The sequence below is a fragment of the Danio rerio genome, chromosome 23 (genome assembly GCF_049306965.1).
Source record: "Danio rerio strain Tuebingen ecotype United States chromosome 23, GRCz12tu, whole genome shotgun sequence".
In the NCBI taxonomy this organism is placed as follows: Eukaryota; Metazoa; Chordata; class Actinopteri; order Cypriniformes; family Danionidae; genus Danio; species Danio rerio.
In genome coordinates this window covers 32,431,384-32,451,733 of record NC_133198.1, presented here as the reverse complement: position 1 = coordinate 32,451,733, position 20,350 = coordinate 32,431,384, and the positions used below count along the sequence as shown (strand labels likewise).

At 34.4% G+C, this 20,350-nt stretch overlaps 2 protein-coding genes across 54 annotated transcripts in view; both read left to right on the top strand.

Moving 5' to 3' along the window:
• ube4b (ubiquitination factor E4B, UFD2 homolog (S. cerevisiae)) overlaps window positions 1-4,227 on the top strand; it is a 46,393-nt gene extending 42,166 nt beyond the window's left edge. For all 3 annotated transcript variants that reach the window (NM_194362.2, XM_068216660.1, XM_021469719.2), the window contains 2 exons: window positions 3,031-3,177; window positions 3,267-4,227. In NM_194362.2, coding sequence (NP_919343.2) covers window positions 3,031-3,177; window positions 3,267-3,328 — 209 coding nt within the window. In that variant the 3' untranslated portion in view covers window positions 3,329-4,227. The remainder of the gene's footprint in view (window positions 1-3,030; window positions 3,178-3,266) is intronic.
• A 1,637-nt stretch (window positions 4,228-5,864) lies between these two features.
• Window positions 5,865-20,350, top strand: part of kif1b (kinesin family member 1B) — a 109,687-nt gene continuing 95,201 nt past the window's right edge. For 50 of the 51 annotated variants that reach the window (XM_009296828.4, XM_073938156.1, XM_073938149.1 and 47 more), the window contains exons 1-2: window positions 5,865-6,131; window positions 9,219-9,364. In XM_009296828.4, coding sequence (XP_009295103.1) covers window positions 9,259-9,364 — 106 coding nt within the window. In that variant the 5' untranslated portion in view covers window positions 5,865-6,131; window positions 9,219-9,258. The remainder of the gene's footprint in view (window positions 6,132-9,218; window positions 9,365-20,350) is intronic. The other variant, NM_194382.3, reaches the window with a different exon arrangement.

Sequence of the window (20,350 nt, the reverse complement as noted above, 5' to 3'; positions counted from 1 at the left end):
CTGTATCACAGAGAAGTGAGATTTCTAGATGTTGTTATGTTCCAAGCATTTGTGTCTTACATGAATAGTAGTTTTTTAAAATTTTATTATTTAGGTTTTTATTGCAGAGAGATACAATTCACAGCATCAGTAGACATACGTCACACTTGCATCTTTTACAGTTTAAATTTCGCAATCAGGGACCAAATAGGAAGCACAAATTTCTTCATAACTGCAAAAAAACATATCCCTTTGCCTTATTTTACATCATCCCTATCAAAACTATATACAAAAAAAGGGGGGGGGGGACAATATTGAAACAATATTACAAGTAAAAATAAATCTTAACATTATATAGAAGAAAAACTTTAGGTTGAATGAGAGTAATGTACTCAATTTAAACCATAAGGCAACAAATATATCTATTTGGTTGTTCACATTGTAAGTATTTTTCTTCATAATGAATATATTTTTCAAAACATCAATCAAATCTTGCATTTGTGGAGGATAAGGTTTATACCAACATCTCATAAAGGCTTTTACTTGAAGCAAGGATGACTTATTTGTTTTTTCTTTCTAATAAATCCATTGACGGCATACCCTAGTAAAGTACCTCAAAGCTAAATATTAATTAAATTATTAAATATATATTTTTAAAATGCTATGTATCCCTTTCCAAAATCTTCTAATATTAGGACATATTCAAAATATGTGAAAATGGTTGGTGTCCTGTGAACCGCACTGCCTCCAACAATTTGACTTCCCATAAGGAAAAAACTAATAATATTGCTCCATCAAAATTTTCTCCAATACAAAGAACGTGAAGTAGCCCATTGTAATTTGCATATATTTAGCCAATCCTCATTTAAAATGATAATAGCACCTTCTTTCTCCCATCTTTCTTTAATGTACGTAGTAGGTTGTTTTGTCCAAATTGGGTCTTTACTACCTCCTTACCCTCCTCTCCAGTACGTGTCATTATGCCATTGGTTAGAATGGGCTCAAGGGTGAATCTAGCTCCTTAGAGCAAAGAGCCTGAAATAAATATTAATGCTGAGAGTAGAAACATAAGCAAAATGACAACCATGAATGAGAATCAGAATATCTACTGAAGCTTTCAGTCAATTATTACATGATTATTTTAGTATGACCATTAAATAAATAAATGATTTTCAAAATAGCTAATAAATATGATATTTCACTGTGGTAATGTTATATCGCAAGAAATATTGCTTTCTAAATTTCAAAACATGATTGCATATTTATCCTGTATCATGCAACCCTATTTCAGATGATTCAAATGTGATTTATATTTTGAACACTAAAACACTAAAGAAAAGCATTCATTTGAAATTGACCAAATTAAATGAAAGAATAATGATATTAAAGTATTATAGATAAATATATAATACTTAGGTGTTTAAATAAATCGGAGATATATTTTCTATTGATAATCCCTTTGATCCATCTGAAGCTACCCTGGATGTGATACCTGAAGGAGAATTAACTATGTGCTTTAAACATTGTTTTCTGCGGTGCTAAAATATATTGCATCTAACTGTCTCAGATCAGACCACTCGTATATGAGCAATGGATCGGAAAAGTTGGAAAAATTTACAAAAAGAAACTAATAACACCTTAGACTTCAGATGAATATCTTTGAAGCAAGATGGAGTCCGATCTTAAAAACAATGCATAACTAACTTTAAATGTACATTGTGGATTCTGTAAACAACTACATTACATACATGGTTTGTATATATATCCTTTTTCTAAGGCCCCCACCCCCCTTGTTTTTTTTTTGTTTCTTTAAAACTACATATAGGTTGTTTTTGAATCACCTGGTTCTGGTGATGCACGTAATTCAGATGTAGAACAGGAAGTAAAAATCTGAATGGGAGACATAGAGGAAAGCCTGTATTTTTGCGATTTACACCATATTTCAAAGGAGGTATAAATTGAAAATAAGCACATGTGTTGGGTATGACCCCTATACCATAAAGAGCGTCAAGTTTTCGACTGAACTAAAATATATCATCAACATAGAATTATAAGGTTCTATCTGACATTTTTGTCAAAATTGAGGTATACAAGTTGTTTTGATTTTAAACTAAAATCTCTCTTTTTTTTTTTTTTTTTTAAACAAATGTTACACTCATAGTTTGCCTTATGAAATGCAAGCACTTTGAAGCTCAATATCTCAAAGTCATTCAGAACGCAGATGTAACCTTATAATTCCAAGATGACGATATTTGGCTGTCATCGAGGCAGTAGATACTCTATAAGCGATTGCATTACATGAAAAAATACTAGTGTTTGAAAGCAAACTATAGATAATTGATTGAATTAAACTGTCATAGTAATTATATTGTTGCTGTGGTACAACACGACTGTAGAAATAAACTAATTATTCAATAGGCTTCAGTTTTCTACGCTATAATCACACTGCACCACAGTTTACACTTGCGTTACAGTATATATTACAGTTTATCAGTTTACCATCTTTACCGTCTTTCGGATGAGACGTTAAACCGAGGTCCTGACTCTCTGTGGTCATTAAAAATCCCATGGCACTTCTCGTGAAAGAGCAGGGGTGTAACCCCGGTGTCCTGGCCAAAGTCCCTCTATCGGCCCATATGATCATGGCCTCCCAATCATCCCCTTCCACCGAATTGGCTCTATCACTGTCTCTCCACTCCACCAATAGCTGGTGTGTGGTGAGAGCACTGGCGCCGTTGTCCTGTGGCAGCCGTCGCGTCGCATTGTAATTATACAATGTTAAAAAAAAAATAAAAATGGGGTTCCACATAATTGATTTGTGTTGGGGCAACATAAAGGAATTTAGTTAACTTTAAGTGGGTTGAACATAAAGTTGTTTCCCTAAAAACTCAAGAATTGTGTTGTTCCAGCTTAGTTTAAATAAGTAGTTTAAATAAACAGATGTCTCTTTATTATTATTATTATTATTATTAATTTTTTTTTTTTTTTTTAAGTGTATTCACAAATGCATTTTTGGAGTTTATCAATAACACCGACATATTTCCTAAACAGACCCGCTGATGGACACTCTCATGACCGATCCCGTGCAACTTCCCTCGGGCAACATAATGGACCGTTCCATCATCCTGCGACACCTGCTGAACTCTCCCACTGACCCCTTCAACAGACAGCCTCTGACCGAGAGCATGCTGGAACCAGGTGCCAACCAGCACTGCCAAATGCACTCACTGACTTTCTTTTAATTATGAGACGGTCTGATGCTGACTCTGCTTTTATCCTCTCCACAGTCCCAGAGCTGAAGGAGCGAATCCAGGCCTGGATGAGAGAGAAGCAGACCGGCCGCTACTGAGTTTTCTCAGCTTTACATGTTTTCACCATGCTGGAAGTGAACTGGAGAAAAAGAAGAAAGGAGAAAAAAAAAAAGAAGTACCCAAATTGTTTTTGCCTCCCTTTATCCTCTTAATCGAGTCGGAAAGGCTCATGGTTCTAAATTGAAGCATAATAAAGTTTAGACTTTTGAAACTGTTTGATTTTTGAATGTGTATGTCTCCATACATGCCAAGCTGAAAAGGGCACACAGTTTCACATCTCAAAGTGCGTTTGATTATCCCGATGGTGAGGGAAAACATCTTTTTTTGTGTTTTTCGTGAGACTTGAATGTTGAGTAACACCAGTATTTCTATTTTTACGCCGAGTATAAGTAAAAAACATTGGCTCTAGATATACAATTTACAACCAAGTCTCAAACTTGCTGTTTATTTTATATGGTCAGAGGAGGAAATTGAATTATAACAGGCCTCCTTGAGAAGAATACCATAAATGTTGATGTCATTTGATGGTAAGTTACCATTGGAGTATCAGACTTTGACAGACTCTGTGTTTCATTTTTGTTTCTTTTTTGTACCCCATAGACTAAAAGCTAAATCAGACGTCTGAGCTCAAACCCAGGATGAAATGAAAGAATGTGAAGCTGTGTTGTAGCATGATCATTATAAAATGCCAGTACAACATGTCTCTTTCTTTTTTTGTTTCGTTTTGTTGTTTTCACCACAGTTTTTTGGATCATAAACGTTCATCTTTTATTATTAATATTAACCCCAGCTGTTGGATTCTAGCATAAATTAAAGAGTGTTTTTTTCCAGTGACTTAAAATGGTTTATCTATTCTGTACAGGGATTTGCTTCCTTTGCTACAAACTTCTTTTGGACCCAGCTCTTTGAACTGTAATAAATGGTAATGCGCACACAATTATAGCTGTTGCATTTCCTTTCTTACATCATCATCCACATATTTTGCAAAACAAAGGCAATTAAGTGTAGATGGTATTTTTTACGCCATAAAATAATAATTGTGCCATTTATGAATAATATTTAAGTTTATTTAAACTATTACCTTTTATTGTATGGTATTACTTTATATTTTTAGATGTTCTATTTCACTATATTGCAGTAGTACCTTTTTTCATTTTTATAAAAGAATACACTTTTATGCTATAATTGTTATTTTATATAATAACCGGATTGCTACTATATTCCTTAAATATTATTATACTTTTTAATAATATTTAGATTTTTTTTTCTGCTTCAAGTTTAGTAACCAAGGCTTATTTTTATGCTAATATAGATGTTTGTTTGTTTTTTTTTTTCAAAGATGCTTAGTAACTTTGTCATTTCTATTATTTATTTGAAATGTAGTTATGTATTTTTCTCTTTTAGTTTCAGTTAGTTCAACATAGGTTTTTTATGTTTTTGTGGTTATAGTTAATCAACTGAGCAAGGTTTAATCTTTCACCATTATATCAAAAATATACATAATTATGTATTTTCTATTACAAAAGTGTAATATACAAAAAAAAATTTTTTTTAATTAATTGCTCTCAGCGAATTACCATTTGCATTGTTTTGCATTTTTAAGAGAATTTAGTTGTATCAGTATTTTATTATATAAAATATAATATATATATATATATATATATATATATATATATATATATATATATAAATATATATATATATATATATATATATATATATATATATATATATATATATATGTGTGTGTGTGTGTGTGTGTGTGCGCGCACATATTTCTTAAATAATATACTTGTTTGCTTTAGATTTTGTATTTTTTCTGCTTTTAGTAACAAAGTCTTATTTTTATTCTGACATAGTTTTTATTATTTATGTCAGTAGTTTTTGTCATTTCTATTTTTTTCCTAAATATGTCATTCCTTTTCAATTTTAGTTGGTTTTGGTTCAAGTTCAGCTAACTCAAAAACGGAATTTATATTTCTAAAATTATTTTAGCATGTTTTTTATGTTTTGTGGTTATGGTTAGTCAACTGGGCAAGGTTTAATCTTTTCCCATTATACCAAAAATATACATAATTATGTATTGTCTTACAAAAGTGTAATATGCGATAAAGCATTTTCTTTCTTTTTTTAATTAATTGCTCTCAGTGAATAACTATTTGTATTGTTGTGCAAGTTTTGAGAGGATTTATAGTTTTATTAGTATTTTACAAAACAATAGATGTAATTATATATAGTTTCTAATTGTATTATAATTGATAAAACTTTAGCCTGATAGTACAATTAAATGTGAGTAATTTAGGATTCTAAAGAATTCATCTGATGAATTTTTAAGTTTACCCATTTTTCTACTAGGCGGCGCCCTTCACTTTTGTGTTTTGTGATGCCACGCCACAGCGGATCGTAAGCGACCCTGCAGTATTGCGTCACGGCTGCCCAGCCCACATCTGCTTTTCCAGCGTTCTCATTGGTAGCACGACGCATTGCTCACAGAATTCTGCATTCTTATTGGCCAAGCGGTCAGTCATTCACGGTGTTGACAGTGCAGTTGACGTAATCATTTCAGTAAATCAAGGCATTCATCCATATCCTAAGCCTGCTAGAGGAACGGTCAAACGACACCAGAACCTGCCTCAGAAAATAAACCCTAATCGCAAGCATTTTGTGCAGCGCTGGCGAATGAAACGCAGCTATAATGGGTGTTTATAACAAGAAAGGAACTATTAAGAACTTAATCATCAGTCTTTTTTGATTTTTGCTGCTGGTTGCAGACGTCATTTGAGAATTGGCATCGTGCAGGATTTCTATGGTGTTCTAGACGTGTATTGTGGATAAATAACGGTAAGTGGCGTCTATTCTTTAAGAAGACAGTTATATTGATACGTTCGAGTTGGAAATGTAATGTCCGAGTACGTTAGTTAGCGTTTGGGAATGCAAATGGCTGTTTACAGAAATGTTTTGCTTGTTTTTGTTGCTTATTTCTTCAGCGCAGATTAACGTTAATTGTGTTATCATAGAGTTAATAACAGTTATTTTATTTATACATGATAATACACATTCTAATGGCATGCAAAGAAAGTCGCCGAGTTCATAGAAAGACATCCGATTAGTGATGGAAAGTTCGGCACATTTCTTCTGATCGGTTCTTTTGAACAGTACCGGCTTGTAACCGATTCAGTGATTCAAATTACGGTGCGCTACAAATCTTCGTATTTTCCCTACATTTGTCGGTTGTTAGAGCCTTACGAATAAACTGACAAGCGATTCTCGGTTGAATACACCACAACAGATAATATTGATGAAGATTGAATTGTTCACAGCGATTGGAGGAACCGGTTCCCTTAAAGATCCGATTCAGAAGAATGATTTGTTATCGCATCGTTACATGCGATCGTTAAAGGAGGCGACAGTATAATGTTTTAGCCTTACAATCAGTGTTTTTATAGATTATTAAACGACATAGTTTGTCAATTGTGCCACACATATGGCAACGCCGGTGATGCATTGTTGCGAGTCTATCAGTATCCCGTCTCCGTTATTAAGCACTCAAGGAACTCTGCGGATTTGTCGAGCTATTAGCGTTTTTAATTAACATTGCTTTGTTTTAGTAACGTTAATACAAGTGTCTATTAAAGCAGATGAACGAACAAATAGTTTTATAACCACTCGTTCATGAAGTAGACGTGTTTTCTCCGGCAGATTGAATTTCATGGGCGTATGCCATTAATTCAATGAATGACAACAAGGACAAGATGAAAACATCCTCTTTTTTTGGTGTCATGTGCTAGAACAGTTATACTCGTAGGTTTGAACAGAATTTTTTTTGTTACATCGTCATATTCGCTTTAATTCACAAACGGGTCAATAAAACCATCATTAAAAACCAAATGTCACGCCCATAATTGTTACACGCAGTGTAACAGTACACAGACTGGTCTTGTTATATGTCAGTGCATGTATTTGTGTATGTAATGCTGGTCCGGTGACAGTTAGTCAGATGTGTTTACTAGTAAAGAGTGTGTGAACAGGCCCAGCCCTGCAACTGCAGGCGAGCGGCAGCCATGTTTATGAGTATGTGAAGAACCCATGAAATATTCCTCATCATCTACATCTGTCTACCTGGATGTTTACCTGCATGTCATGGGATTGCCTTTGACAACCGGGTATTTGAAGGCAAATCAGTTGTTTATGTAAATGAGGCTTCTCTAGAGACTATAAATATTTTTAGATTCATTATTAAGATGTAGGTTAAATGTACATATAAGATAAAGCGTATATCTTGGTCCTGAAATAACACTTATTTCTATCGTTTTTTAAAATCTAAATCATGTCTTTACGTTTAAGTAAACATTCTGTCATTTCATTTTAAATGACTATCTGATAGGAATTGTATTTTCCCACATTTTCATAATTCTTGTAAAGTTGCATAATAGTTGTATATTGATTATAAAGAACTAGAAAAGAGATTAGTTGTAGCTTATCTCAACAGAGCAAACTGCTTGAAATGTCAATTATGTATTTTATATACATGCAGCTTTCCAGCTGTCATGAAAAACAATGTACAAAAAGTCCATACTTGGTTGGAAATGTCATGGCATGAAATGCATGTTGATCTCCATGAAACAAATGAATAAAACAGACTGAACAAGTGACTTCATTTCGAAATACAAATAACATAATGTATATATATTTTAAAATTACAGATAGGCTTTTATTTCCTAAAGAAGCAGACCCTTATCCAGGGTTCGGAAGACCCACCAGTCACTGAAAAAGGTCCAGAATTTTCCCATAAATTAGCTCATTTGTCTTATTTTGACTGCTATGCCATCATAAATAGTAAAAAATAACCCATCAAAATGGCTTTAAGACCAAGTGGAATCCTCTGCTGGCTGTTACTTTGGTGTGACTTCAGCTAATCCATTTTGTTCAATGCTAGCAATTATTTTTCATGAGTCCAACATCCAACTGCTAGAAAACTTACAATCTGAGGTAAGCGAAGTTTTCTTTCGCTACTGTATTGTTTTTAAATTGAGAAAACATTTTACAAGTAACTTTTATTCTAAATAATAATAGACTTTATTCTTCAAACAAAAAATTACCAGTAAACATGTGAATCACTAAAAGTGGCCCATATTTAAATTGATTTAAATACTATTGTGGCTATTGTTGTTATCCATGATTTTTCTAATGCAATTTATTACAAGAGAGGCTAGAAAATTGTGAAGCTCTACATTATTATTATTATTATTATGACTAAAGTTGAATGTGCTGGCCAGTTTGTTATTTGCCTAATAAATGACAGTAGCCTTTAGTTTTTAATTTAAAACTTTAACAGATAATGAGATGTGACATAATAAATTTGTATTCGACAAGCTAATCCAGCTAAAGATTGTGCTTAAGTTCACTAAAATGCAGTATTTAAATCTTATAATTAAAAAGGAAATGAGGTGTAAAAACTGCAAAAACATCCACTTTTGGAGAAAAAGAACCATCGCTTGCACCAGACTGGCTACAGGCCTGAGAAATGTACTTTTTTTTTCTGAAGTTTTGATTGTTTTGATTGTGTGTCAAATATGCCACAGTCTGCTTTATAGGATTAATTTTACCAAGTGTCTTTTTTGTAGTTTTGTTTAAGCTGTAAATTGCTTACTGTGAGGAAAAAAAATCCTAGAAAAGTTAAATCACAAGTAAACCGAGAGGTCAAGTCATCTCTGTCTTTTATACTTCTCTTGGGTGTCCTGTAGTTTAAAGAAATCTCCAGTGACCGGTAACCTCTTGCATCATGATGTGAATGATGTTATAGTGGGTTCTGTCATTTGAGGCCTTGTTTACATGTTAAATCTCCTAATAATGTCCAAGAAATGTGTTCATGTACCTTTAGCCTAATTGTTGCAGCACTAGAAAAACATTCTGTTTCTTTTTTTGTAGAAGAAACATTTTGTGGGATTGAATCGCAACAGCTTCAACCATGTCTGGCGCCTCAGTGAAAGTGGCTGTCAGAGTTCGGCCCTTCAACTCAAGGGAGACCGGCAAAGAATCAAAATGCATTATACAGATGCAAGGGAACTCCACCAGTAAGTACACACTTGTTGTCATACTTTTTGTAAGCTTTTTGTTCACATGGCTCCAGACAAGGTGGCTCTAGTGTATAATTTTGGCTAAGAGGGTGCGAGGTGTTAAGTGTAAGATGACATTCAGAATTTATTGCTAATCTGCAACCCGAGTGGCCGAAAAGAAATAATAGAAGTGGAAATTATACTGAGTTTAAAACTAGAATGAAATGAGACCCTCTCTGAGCGAAAATCTCTTCCTTTTTGCAAAACCTACCCGACTCAAAACAGTTTCAGCCTGAGGGCTTTGAGTGTTTGAAGATCTTGAACCTGCATATCAAGTCTTCTGTTCATCATTTCTGCATTAGTTTAGGAGTACAGGAAGAGAGAGCTGGTGAAAGGAAATGAGCTGATGTTATCGGCCATCTATTGGCTGTTATCAGTATTACACACTAATGATGAAGAACGTGTGACCACACATCGTGAAATCATCGGTGCTTTGGTATAAAATAGTTGTTGGAGTGAAGTTGTGGGACTTGAGAGATTTACATCACAAGATTGAAGATGGTAACGTTTTACTAGTTCGCTTGCATTGTGAGCGTAGCTTACTTCACTGTGTCAGATGTTTTTTGGGCAGCATATGGGTTGTTAACGTCCATCTGCAAGCGATGAGTCATTGTTCGCACTGAGCTGTGATTCATCAAGCTGTTCTGAACAAGGTAACATTAGCAGGTTGACCACAGAAATAGTGGTGTGCTAAGCTGCGTTAGAAAAGAATGTTGGACCTGTGTTACCTTGAAATGATGGCATGTCAGTGGTAAATTACACAGCGAGGATTTTTAAATCTTAGGAAAGAGATGAAATAACTTACCTTAGACTTTAAACTTGTATCAGTTTTAACTACAGATAGGTAGGCATGGGACTGTATAAGATGTTGACTGTATGACTACCTTGGATAAAAACATCATGGTTTCGTGGTATTGTGATTACTTCTTTAAAATATTTGTTTTTAAACTGTTCAAAGCTGTTCTCCTTTGAACACAATATATTTTATTTTAAGAGACATTTATAATATTTTGGAACAGTGAACATGTCAGGCTAAATAATTCAAATGAATCATTGATTTCTGCTATCGACATTGGTTTCAAAAAGACAGATTTCTTTAACATTTAAAACAACATCTTTGGATATCTTTTCTGCTGGAGATACTGTCATTCTAAAAAAAAAAAAAAAAAAATCTTTCACATACCTTAGGAACAGTATAGCAGAAAATTTTGGCGGTTTTAAAACCTTGACTTTTCCAAACCGCAAAATACATTGAAAACGGTTATTGTCCCATGCCTAGAGATAGGTATTAATACATGTTTTACGTTTTATTCAGTTCATAATCCATTTTTTTATTATAAAAAAAGTTCATTGTGAGAGATTGTTTCAATAATGCATAAATCCAGTTTCCATGTAAAAGAAAAGTTCTTTATCAATACATTTTTGAGGAAAAAGAGACTTTTGAAAGAAGCTCACCAAGCCTGTGCTTATTGGGTCCAAAAAAGTGAAAATAGTTAATCGTTTATTTATTATGGTGATGGAAAAACTAAATATTAAGCAGCCGTTAGTCCAGTCTTATGTCACATGATGCTTTAGAAATCATTTTAATCAAATTGTTTTGTTACATTTTTGATGATATTTTTTTTTTCTAGAGTCTTTGATATAAATTTAAATGGAAATTGAGTTTTATTTTTGAACCAGCGTGTAAAGTATTTACTGTCTTCTTTGACCAAATTTACGCATTGCTGCTGAACAGATTTTGATTTCTAAAAAGAAATTGTAAGAACAATCATTAAGATTATCAATGTAATCCAGTTAATAATTAACACTGTCTCCAAAATATTGAGTTCAGTTGCTATTTATTTAACAGTTGAATGATATTTTTAACAGAATTAAATTCTCATTCTGAATCACTGAATTATTGTGCTAATGTTTTTGATTCACTACTGACACACTGTAAAAATGTAACACCATCTCATGGCAAATTGTAACTTTTTGATTTAGTTGCTAATTCATATGAATTTATATGATCTTAGTCGTACAATTTAGTATGATTTGCTGATCCCCCAATTACGGTTGGGGTTAAGGGCAAGTTGGGTGCCACACCTTTTTAAAATCATACATTTTCGTACAACTGAACTTGTACAAATTAGTGCGAATTAGCCACTAAACTGACAAAATGTTAAATAGTTAAGTTTCCTCGTAAGATCAGGCTGAAAATAAAAATGACATAATAAAAAAGTCATGACAACTTATGTTTTTACCTAATTTAGAAAGTGAATCGGTTTCAACTCATTTTTAAGTTAAACAAATTTTAACTCCAGCTGAATTAATGCAAGTTAAAATGACTTTTAATGTTTAATTGGTTTCACTTTAAAAAATTTAAGTGAGCACCATGTTTTTACAGTGCAACAACAACAACAAAAAGTATTTAAAAAGGCTTTTCATCTGTAAATCTGGCATGACTAGTAGTTTATTTAAAACAAATTAGCTCGTGAGAGTGAATCTGAAGCTCCATTTCTCATGCATTAGACCTCCAAATCTGGCTTTGTTTAAAGGTTTCATAGTGCAGCGTTGACGTGTTCTAGGTGAATTTGGTCCATTCAGAAATCAACTGAGAAACTTGAGTAGATTCCAGAGCATTAGCACATCCATCTTTTAATAGCTGTGTTATCTCATCCCAAATGTTTGGGCCGTGAGAGACTATTGTCACGTTGTCTTCATTAACATAATCATTATTAACCAATAGCTTTTCTCTAAACCCCATGGTAAACAAAGGGTCCCGGAGGGCTGTACAAGGTCACCTGATAGAGAAAGCCTGATTCACAGGAAGTAGAGCTCAGAAACTGCAGTCACACACAACCCTCGAGCACACATGCGCAGACTGAAACCAGAGTGTGAGGTTTGGCATTCGGCCCTCCTCCTTCATTAGGACACTACTGCAGATGGTATGCTGGGAATGTTGTCTTATTACAGTGCTGAGCCGTCAAAGATGCTTGTGACAAATATTTGCAGCCAAATGCAGAATGGCCTTAATGTTTGGTCTCAGAAGTGTTTCGTTTGCTCTGGGAAACGTAACCAAGGTGATAGCCATTGCTTAGACTACATGTTCAAGGCAAATGTTTGTCTGCACTGTTTGTTTGCACTGTTTCTGCCATGAAGTGAAGACTTATGCAGACATATAAATAAAGACTTTATTTAAAAAGCATTTTCAGTTCAATTTAGATCTTTATTTCTTTAGAGCTTTTACAATGTAGATTGTGTCAAAGCAGCTTAACATAGAAGTTCTAGTAAACTAAAACTGCTTCAACTGAAACTGCACGTTTTCAGAGTTGGAGTTCAGTTTAGTTCTGTTTAGTGTAGTTTAATTTTCACAGAGTAAAACTGCACACAGCATACATTTAGTTCTTATTTGGCCTCAAAATCAACATGCAACAAATAGCCCACAGTCAATGCAAACTTCTCATGTGTGTCTTTAATCTTCAGCAGCACATGTAACCTGTTAGAAAGTCATTCCGAGTTCATATTAGTCCAAAAGGTGATGATAATAGTTAAACATGGCACTTTGTTCATGTTTTATGCAGAAAGCATCATTTGCTGCTGTTTTTTCTGGCTTTTTTTTTCCGCGCTTCACTCTCGCGTTTGTCCCTCTCTGAAAGGATCGGTTATCAGAAGCTCTTCAATGATCAAGGAAAACGTTATTAATACAGTGTTACCTCTAGGATTTTTTTCAGCTGTGGCAGCAGCCTTTTACACAGATCCATCAACTACCTATGGCGTTATTTCAGTGACAAATGTCATAAGTATTACAAGTCAAGTTCGCATTTATGTATTGCGCGCCGATTTCTCCTGTTCGTGCACAAAACTTCTTGCACACTCTCAAATATATGCTGCTCAAGTGCAGATTTTCTTGTGCGCTCTCAAATAAACACTGCTGGAGTGCGATTTAGTGCGTTTATGTAACGAGTATGTCTAATATTTAGTAGATTTGCTAAGAATATTTCTGAATGTCTCTAATAGACTTACAGAGTGGCACTAATGCATCCTGAAGTAAAGTGAAACGGCCGAAAACTAGTATGGCAGGATAAAGTCATTGCAAGCAAAAGCATAGACCTTTATCTATAAATAAAGTATAATAGTGTTCATCTTAACTGAAGGCTACATCATGTTTGCTATAGCCTGACGCATCACGCACCTGTCAGTCAGTCAGCATGTCACTTTAATGGGTTAAACAAATAATGCACAGCACTACTATGATTATAGAAAAGTTTGCGCTGTTGTAATTAATGTACCTTTTAATAGATTTTGGTGCGATTATAACCCGCTATTAAAAAAACAACGACTGAATGTTTTGAATGAGATGCTGTAATATAGCCGTGGCGGGATGAATTTGGGTGTGGGCCCCGCCATGGAAGAATAAATGTTGCAGAAACCATGTAATATGAGCTCAAGAAGTTTGTTATTTCAAATATAGAAGCGCAGTGAGCTCCCTGGAGAAAGTGAAACCACTCACACTTTTAGACGGGCTCGTGAAAAAACAACAGGACACAGCACATTTAGTTTTTCTTGCTTTGTGGCTGTTCATCAAGACGATGACAAGGTTTGTTTGAGCTTGTGTCGACCATCGCTTGTTATATGCATATATTATAACGTGTAATGTCTCAGCAGTGTTTTTAAAAATAGCGGTTCCTTTGTTTTCATTCTCCTGCTTCTGCGAATTATGTTTCTCTATAAACCAATAGCGTTCAGCTGTGCGTTTTGCTCCAGCTTTTGGTACTCTTTTTTTTTTTCTTTTTTTCTTTTTTTTTTTTTTCGTGCAAGGTATCTATGCAAAGGGTAACCAAAATGTGGTATGATTAATTTTAGTTACCCTTTGACAATGGAAACGGCCATAAAAAAAGCGTATCGAACTGTACCGTACCTCTTAGTGGAAATAGGTCATAATTATAGACAAGTTGTGACCACAATCCCTTAGTTGGGGACCTGTTTGTTTGGGTTTGTTAACAGGGTAAAAGTTTACAGTAATTCTGTACAGAGATAAAGTACATGATTCTGTATTTTGTTTAAAAATTAGTTAGACTGTAATTGCTAAATGATTTTCATCCATCAAAACAATGTGGAACATCTTTTATATTTTTTATACTAAAACTTTAGAAGTAGGGCTCCACTATAATGGAAACATCTGACATTGCAATTATTTTGCTTTGATATTGCGATATGAATAAAATTTCTTTAGATGATTTGAAATAGATCTATTTGGAAAACTTTTAACTAATGTAGATTAACTAGGATAAAAATCAACTGCATAAATTCTAATAAATTACAAGCATGAATAAACAGCGCTTTTATATTTTTGGGGAGTATTAACAGTATTCAAGTTCAGAAATTGAGCAATCAAATGTAAAATAACATGGTCATTAATGTATAAATCATAATAAAAAAAATGATATCTGATACACTGTTCAGCCCTAATTAGAAGATTTAAATATGTCCTGTGTTTTTTTTTTACTGTGGTTTATAGAAGATATCCATTTAAATCAGTGTAACAATAGTTTATTTGCCAAAAATAGAAATTTATCAGCATGAAGTATAATTTTAGTCATTTAAAATATAATGTAATTTAGGTTGATATGATTTATTTTAATGTATTTGAATTATGGATGCAATAAATTATCGGCAGCCAGAAGTGATTGACTGCAAAAAAAGGATACTTGAATACTTAAGAAAATTATGATTTCGGTTTTACTTGAAAAAAACGCCTAAACATGAGCTGAAAGAAAGATTATATTTGCTCTGTTCAACATGCTAGTTTTACACTCCCTTCACCCGTAGTCACCTAAGCGCAAAAGCAGCAGAGCACGATGTTCAATAGCTCAATGTTCCACTCTGTAGATATACCACTCACCTATGCTTGAAATGCACATGCTCACCAGTAAAGCAAAGTCCATTCACACAATGCGCTGACAGAACATTTCTATGTAGTATTCTTGTTCCTGCTGCTTGCTATAGTGCTACTGTTCTGTCATGGCAACACTGATAAAGTGACTCCATTCGAGTCGTTTACAGTCAAAAAAAGTGGTTATTGGATTGTTTGTTTGTTTTTTAAATCAGGTCATTTGAGTTGAGTTAAATTTAATGGAGCTTACAAATTTACCTTAGAATATTTTATAAAGTAATAAATAAGTATACAAAGCAGTTTCGATGGAAATTTTATTGTGGCGAATCTCTAATTTTTGTCAGTACACCGTAATTAAGTATATTGTTTAATTTTAATTAAATTAAATTATGTTTTAACATGTATATTACACAACATATAAATTTAATACACTCAATATGCTGAATAATAAAACATTATTTCTCATATTTTCATGTCAAATAAGGCAAATAAAATGACGTAATTATGAAATGTTTCATACAAGCTTAGGTTAATTAGACATAGTTTTTTAGCACATTTGTATTTAGTTAATCTCCATTATCGAGAATGTTCACTTTTTTTTTCTTGTTCAAGAGTACAAACATACTTGTGTATATTTTAACATTTAGATTGTAGAAGTGTGATGTTTAATAAGACGTTTTTGTTTCTAGAGACGCTTGTTTTTGATTGGTTGTTGTAAGCATAAATGTGATGTTTGAAAATTGTATACTATCCTTTTTCTTTTGTTGTTGTTTGTGTTAAAAGAGGTAATAAGCATTGAGCTGTATGGAGATCAAACCTTGAAAACGCCTCTTCTCTCACATCTCTTAAGGGATCATCATGCCTCATCTACAGCACACTCAATCTATTGCTATTTTGACCTTTTCTTTTATGAAGGAAAACCGTTGAGGGAATGGAAACTCCTCTTTCTTTCCATCTTCGGCAGTGGTGTCAAGAGCAAATATCAGCCAGGATTATTGAGTGGGGAGAATTTTGAACTTCTCTGACGGAAGATCACTTTATTAAAGAGAGAGTTCATATTTATACAATCTTATTTTATTAATCCAAACCTGACTTTGTTACTTCTGCTAACATATTTTAAGAATTGTCTGTTTCTTTTTATCCCAATGGAAGTCATCGGTCACCACATTTTTAGTTTCCTGCAATTTTTCTAAATATTGTCTTTGGTATCCTGAAGAAGAGACATACAGGTGTGGAACTACAGGAGCAAATTATGACTGTGGCTTATCGACGAGTATTACTACAGGAGCAATTTTAATGTGCCATGTTCGGTGTGTGCTTATCTGTTTACAAATTGCTTTGCAAAGTATTGTACTTTAAAATCAAGATATTTCCAAAAATAATCTACACAATCTGGAATTTCAAGTGAGGGTGACAAATTTCACAACAGTTTAAACGCGGTTTATCAGCATTAACCAACAGAAACCTGATAATTTATTGATTTTAAGATGTGGTATATCACTACTATTTACAATAGATAAGTTTTGCCAACTACATTTCGTCAAAATTAAAATGTTTACACATCTAAATGAATAGGGTTATAATAAAAATAGCTATTTTCTACAAGATTATACAATTCAACACTCTTTTTAAGGGTGAATTTGTAGCATTTTCTGTTACCTAATATTCCTCTCACTTTTAATATCCATTGTTCATACAACACACCCCTTTATCAGAAGTTAACAATTAATATATGGAAATCTTGGCATGTTTGGAAGCTAAATACAAATCTTGATTGGATATTTGTCTTACCGTGATTACAAAAACTATATCTTCTCTTTTCAATATAGGCCACATCAAATAGAAGTGACAAATATAAACTCATTGCTATTCATCTATAGCAGTTCAGTCAGTGGAAATAATCCATAATTTATTGGCTGATAACACTATCAATATGCATTTATCAGCTGATACCGATATGGCTGCCAATATATTGTGCATCACTATGTAGAATAGCGCTGAAGGAGGAACCCGAGCCATGGATACACATCACAGTATCATAGAGGCTTGAGGATGGGATCATTTCACCCTATAGGAATCGCACATAATGCTCTAGCAACCACCTTAGCAACAGTACAAACGGCATATGGAATTCCGTTTAGTGTATAAAATGGTCTCCTTGTGTCTAATGCAGCTCTGACCTCTTATTTTAGACTGTTTCAACTCTACGAATAGACAGAGTCATCCTGACAGCAAACCCTTGGGGACCGCCAGTGCAGACATCGGAGAGGAAGAGTTGTCTGTAAAAGCTTTGCACACTGAAATTGAGAGACAGAAGTGCTTCTATTGATTGATTTAGAGAGAGAGAGAGGTGATAGGAATTCATAGATTGATATGGTTGTGACACTGGGAAGGTCGTCTCACTATCAGGCTTTAAGTGAAGGCACAAACGATTGACCTGATTACAGATGTAATCCTGTGAGCGTGCCTGAGGTCACTGCGGTAATCTCTGTGACCCTTGCAGGTGCATGGGGCATCTAACTCAACTTTCTCATGCTGATAAATTGATTTCCTAGAATAGGGAAATTCGAAGATTCTACCGTGCTTCTCCCAATTCAGGAAGATCTGCTTTCAATTTATTTTAGGATGCTATTATAAAATATTTATTGAATATCTCTGATGTTTCAGATGTCTGCTGGCTTTTTCTACATCTGAGTTTGCATGTAGATTTTGTAGACATGCAGACTTTTCACATATGTAAAAAGATATGGATGTAGTATCTGTTACATCACCCATGGGTTTCTGAAGAACACAAATGAAGCTACAATTAGGCGTGGCCAACCGTCGCCATTTAGTCATCGCACCGACTGGGGGTTACCAAAAAAGGGCAAAGAGGCGGAGCGTGTGCAGAGCTACAGTTGCCTGCTAGCATTTTGCTTTTCTTTGGGAGAAACCCTTAATACTTCATTACTTGTGACTCATTTGTGTTCTGACCACATGTGCTTGGTTGTACAACATCAATAAATTGTTTAGTCTTTCAAAAGCACTGTTGTAATACACTGAGCCACTAAACATTGTTCTTATGACGTTTTTCTATAGGAAAACGCAAATTACTTCCAAATACTTCAAATATAGTCTGTATTAGTAAATGCAAGGCTATTGTTGAAATCCAGACATAACACTATGACAACATTTCAGATGTCTGTTCTAGAGCCTACAGCTAATCAATCTGTCAGATTCAGGAGTGCATTCAAGTTTTAAAGAAAATTATAAGTAATAAATTGTCTTAAATTAAACCAATACATTTATAGTCTGTATATACGTGTATTATTTCATTCACCAGTGGAAATGGAGGCAACTTGAATGGCTTGTGAGCACAATTAAGTGCACACAGCATGCCAAATCATCTGATAATTGTAGGAAATAATTCCAAAAGTCAACTGACTTTGAAAAGCCACATAAAACACAACAAAACTATAATGTATATGCCGAGTTCAGTGGCTAATCAGCTGAGGTGATGAGACAGCAAGCAGCAAGACTTAAGCAGGTCGCACACCAGAAGCGCCGCTCGGCGCCGCGACACGGCGCGTACATGACAGTTTAAAGTATCACACACCAGACGCGCACGTTCGAATGATATTTAACATGAAACTAATCAGATGGCGCTCTGTTGCGCGGCTGAAAAATGAACTGCGTCCTGAGCCGTTGCCGGGCGCCGCCGACTTGCGGCGCCGGTGTGTGTATCCTGATAGAAACCTATGTTTAGAATTCTAAAATACATGGCGCTGCGTGGCGGCGCTTCTGGTGTGCGACCTGCTTTAGCTGTTTCTTAAGTGGTAGCCCTTAATTATGCAGACTTAATATAACTTAATATAAATGAAACTGAAGAGTTATAACCTCCCCTTCCTCCCACAGTTCTCATGTAGTGTAATATTAGCTATATACACCAACATTATTTTTTGTACCAGGCTGTAAACACCTTTTTTTTCTATTGTAAAGTTGGCCAATTCAACATGGGGTCGATAGAAATGTGCTCTATTAGGAGCTAGGCCTAGTGGAATTTCAATGAAATGCAGTTTTAGTTACTTCAGTATTAGCTTCGTGAGGGAGAGCGGGATGTTGCGCTTGGGATAAACTTTAGTTAGAGGGCTTGATGTACTGTAAGTGGGTATATATTTGGATTTTAAATAATCTGAGTTTCCATTTCTTTTCCATCTGAGACAGTACAGTGATGTAAGCTAGGCCTGTTTTCATTATTACATAATTGTTTTACCCAGCCATTCACATGTAATCGTGATTATTGTGCACTTCACAATCTCACAGTGCTTTTTCAATGAAAGAATTTTGGAAGTGTGGATGGATAATATCAAGATATATGTAAAATGTGCATTTTGATCCTAGATTTGATCCTAATTTTCACATTCAATGTAAATGCACTTCATTTATCTTTTAATACTTTTTTTTCTGGCATGGCTTAACCATAACCCTAACCCAATATAAAAGAAAGTGTTTTAAAATAATTACAGACAAATTTTTATTGTGAATCTGCCTCACATTATCAGCTCTAATGTAAGGTATGATTTTTATAATGACAAAGAAGATTCCTCCAGCAATGTGGCTTGATGTTCTTCATTTCTGGCCTTCTTGTCAGCCGTTTCCCTTTTTGCTTCCTTTTTTGGTACCTCACACTGTTTTATGCTTGCAAAAACAAGAAATGGTTTGATGAAGAACAGCTGTTGCTGGGACACCTCAATTTTTTGCCAGCCGTCAAGTAGCTGGCTGATGTCTTGTTACATTTGTCTCCTTTATCGCTCACCATCTGCAAATCTCAAACACCGACTCAACATTGTGAGGTGCCTTGCTCTCTGCTTATCAAGACAGCTGTTAATATACAAACAAAACGTCTGAAGAAAAAGATTTGATAGGCTATAATGCATGTTTATGTAAAATATTGGCAGGTCATTCTACTACCAACATGCTGTGATCTGATTCGGTGGCAAATGTCTTACCACGTCTTCATTAGGAGTTCTAAGAAGCCCTGAATGTTTCTGATTTACTGCCGGCCAAAAATAAAAGATCATTAATAGCTT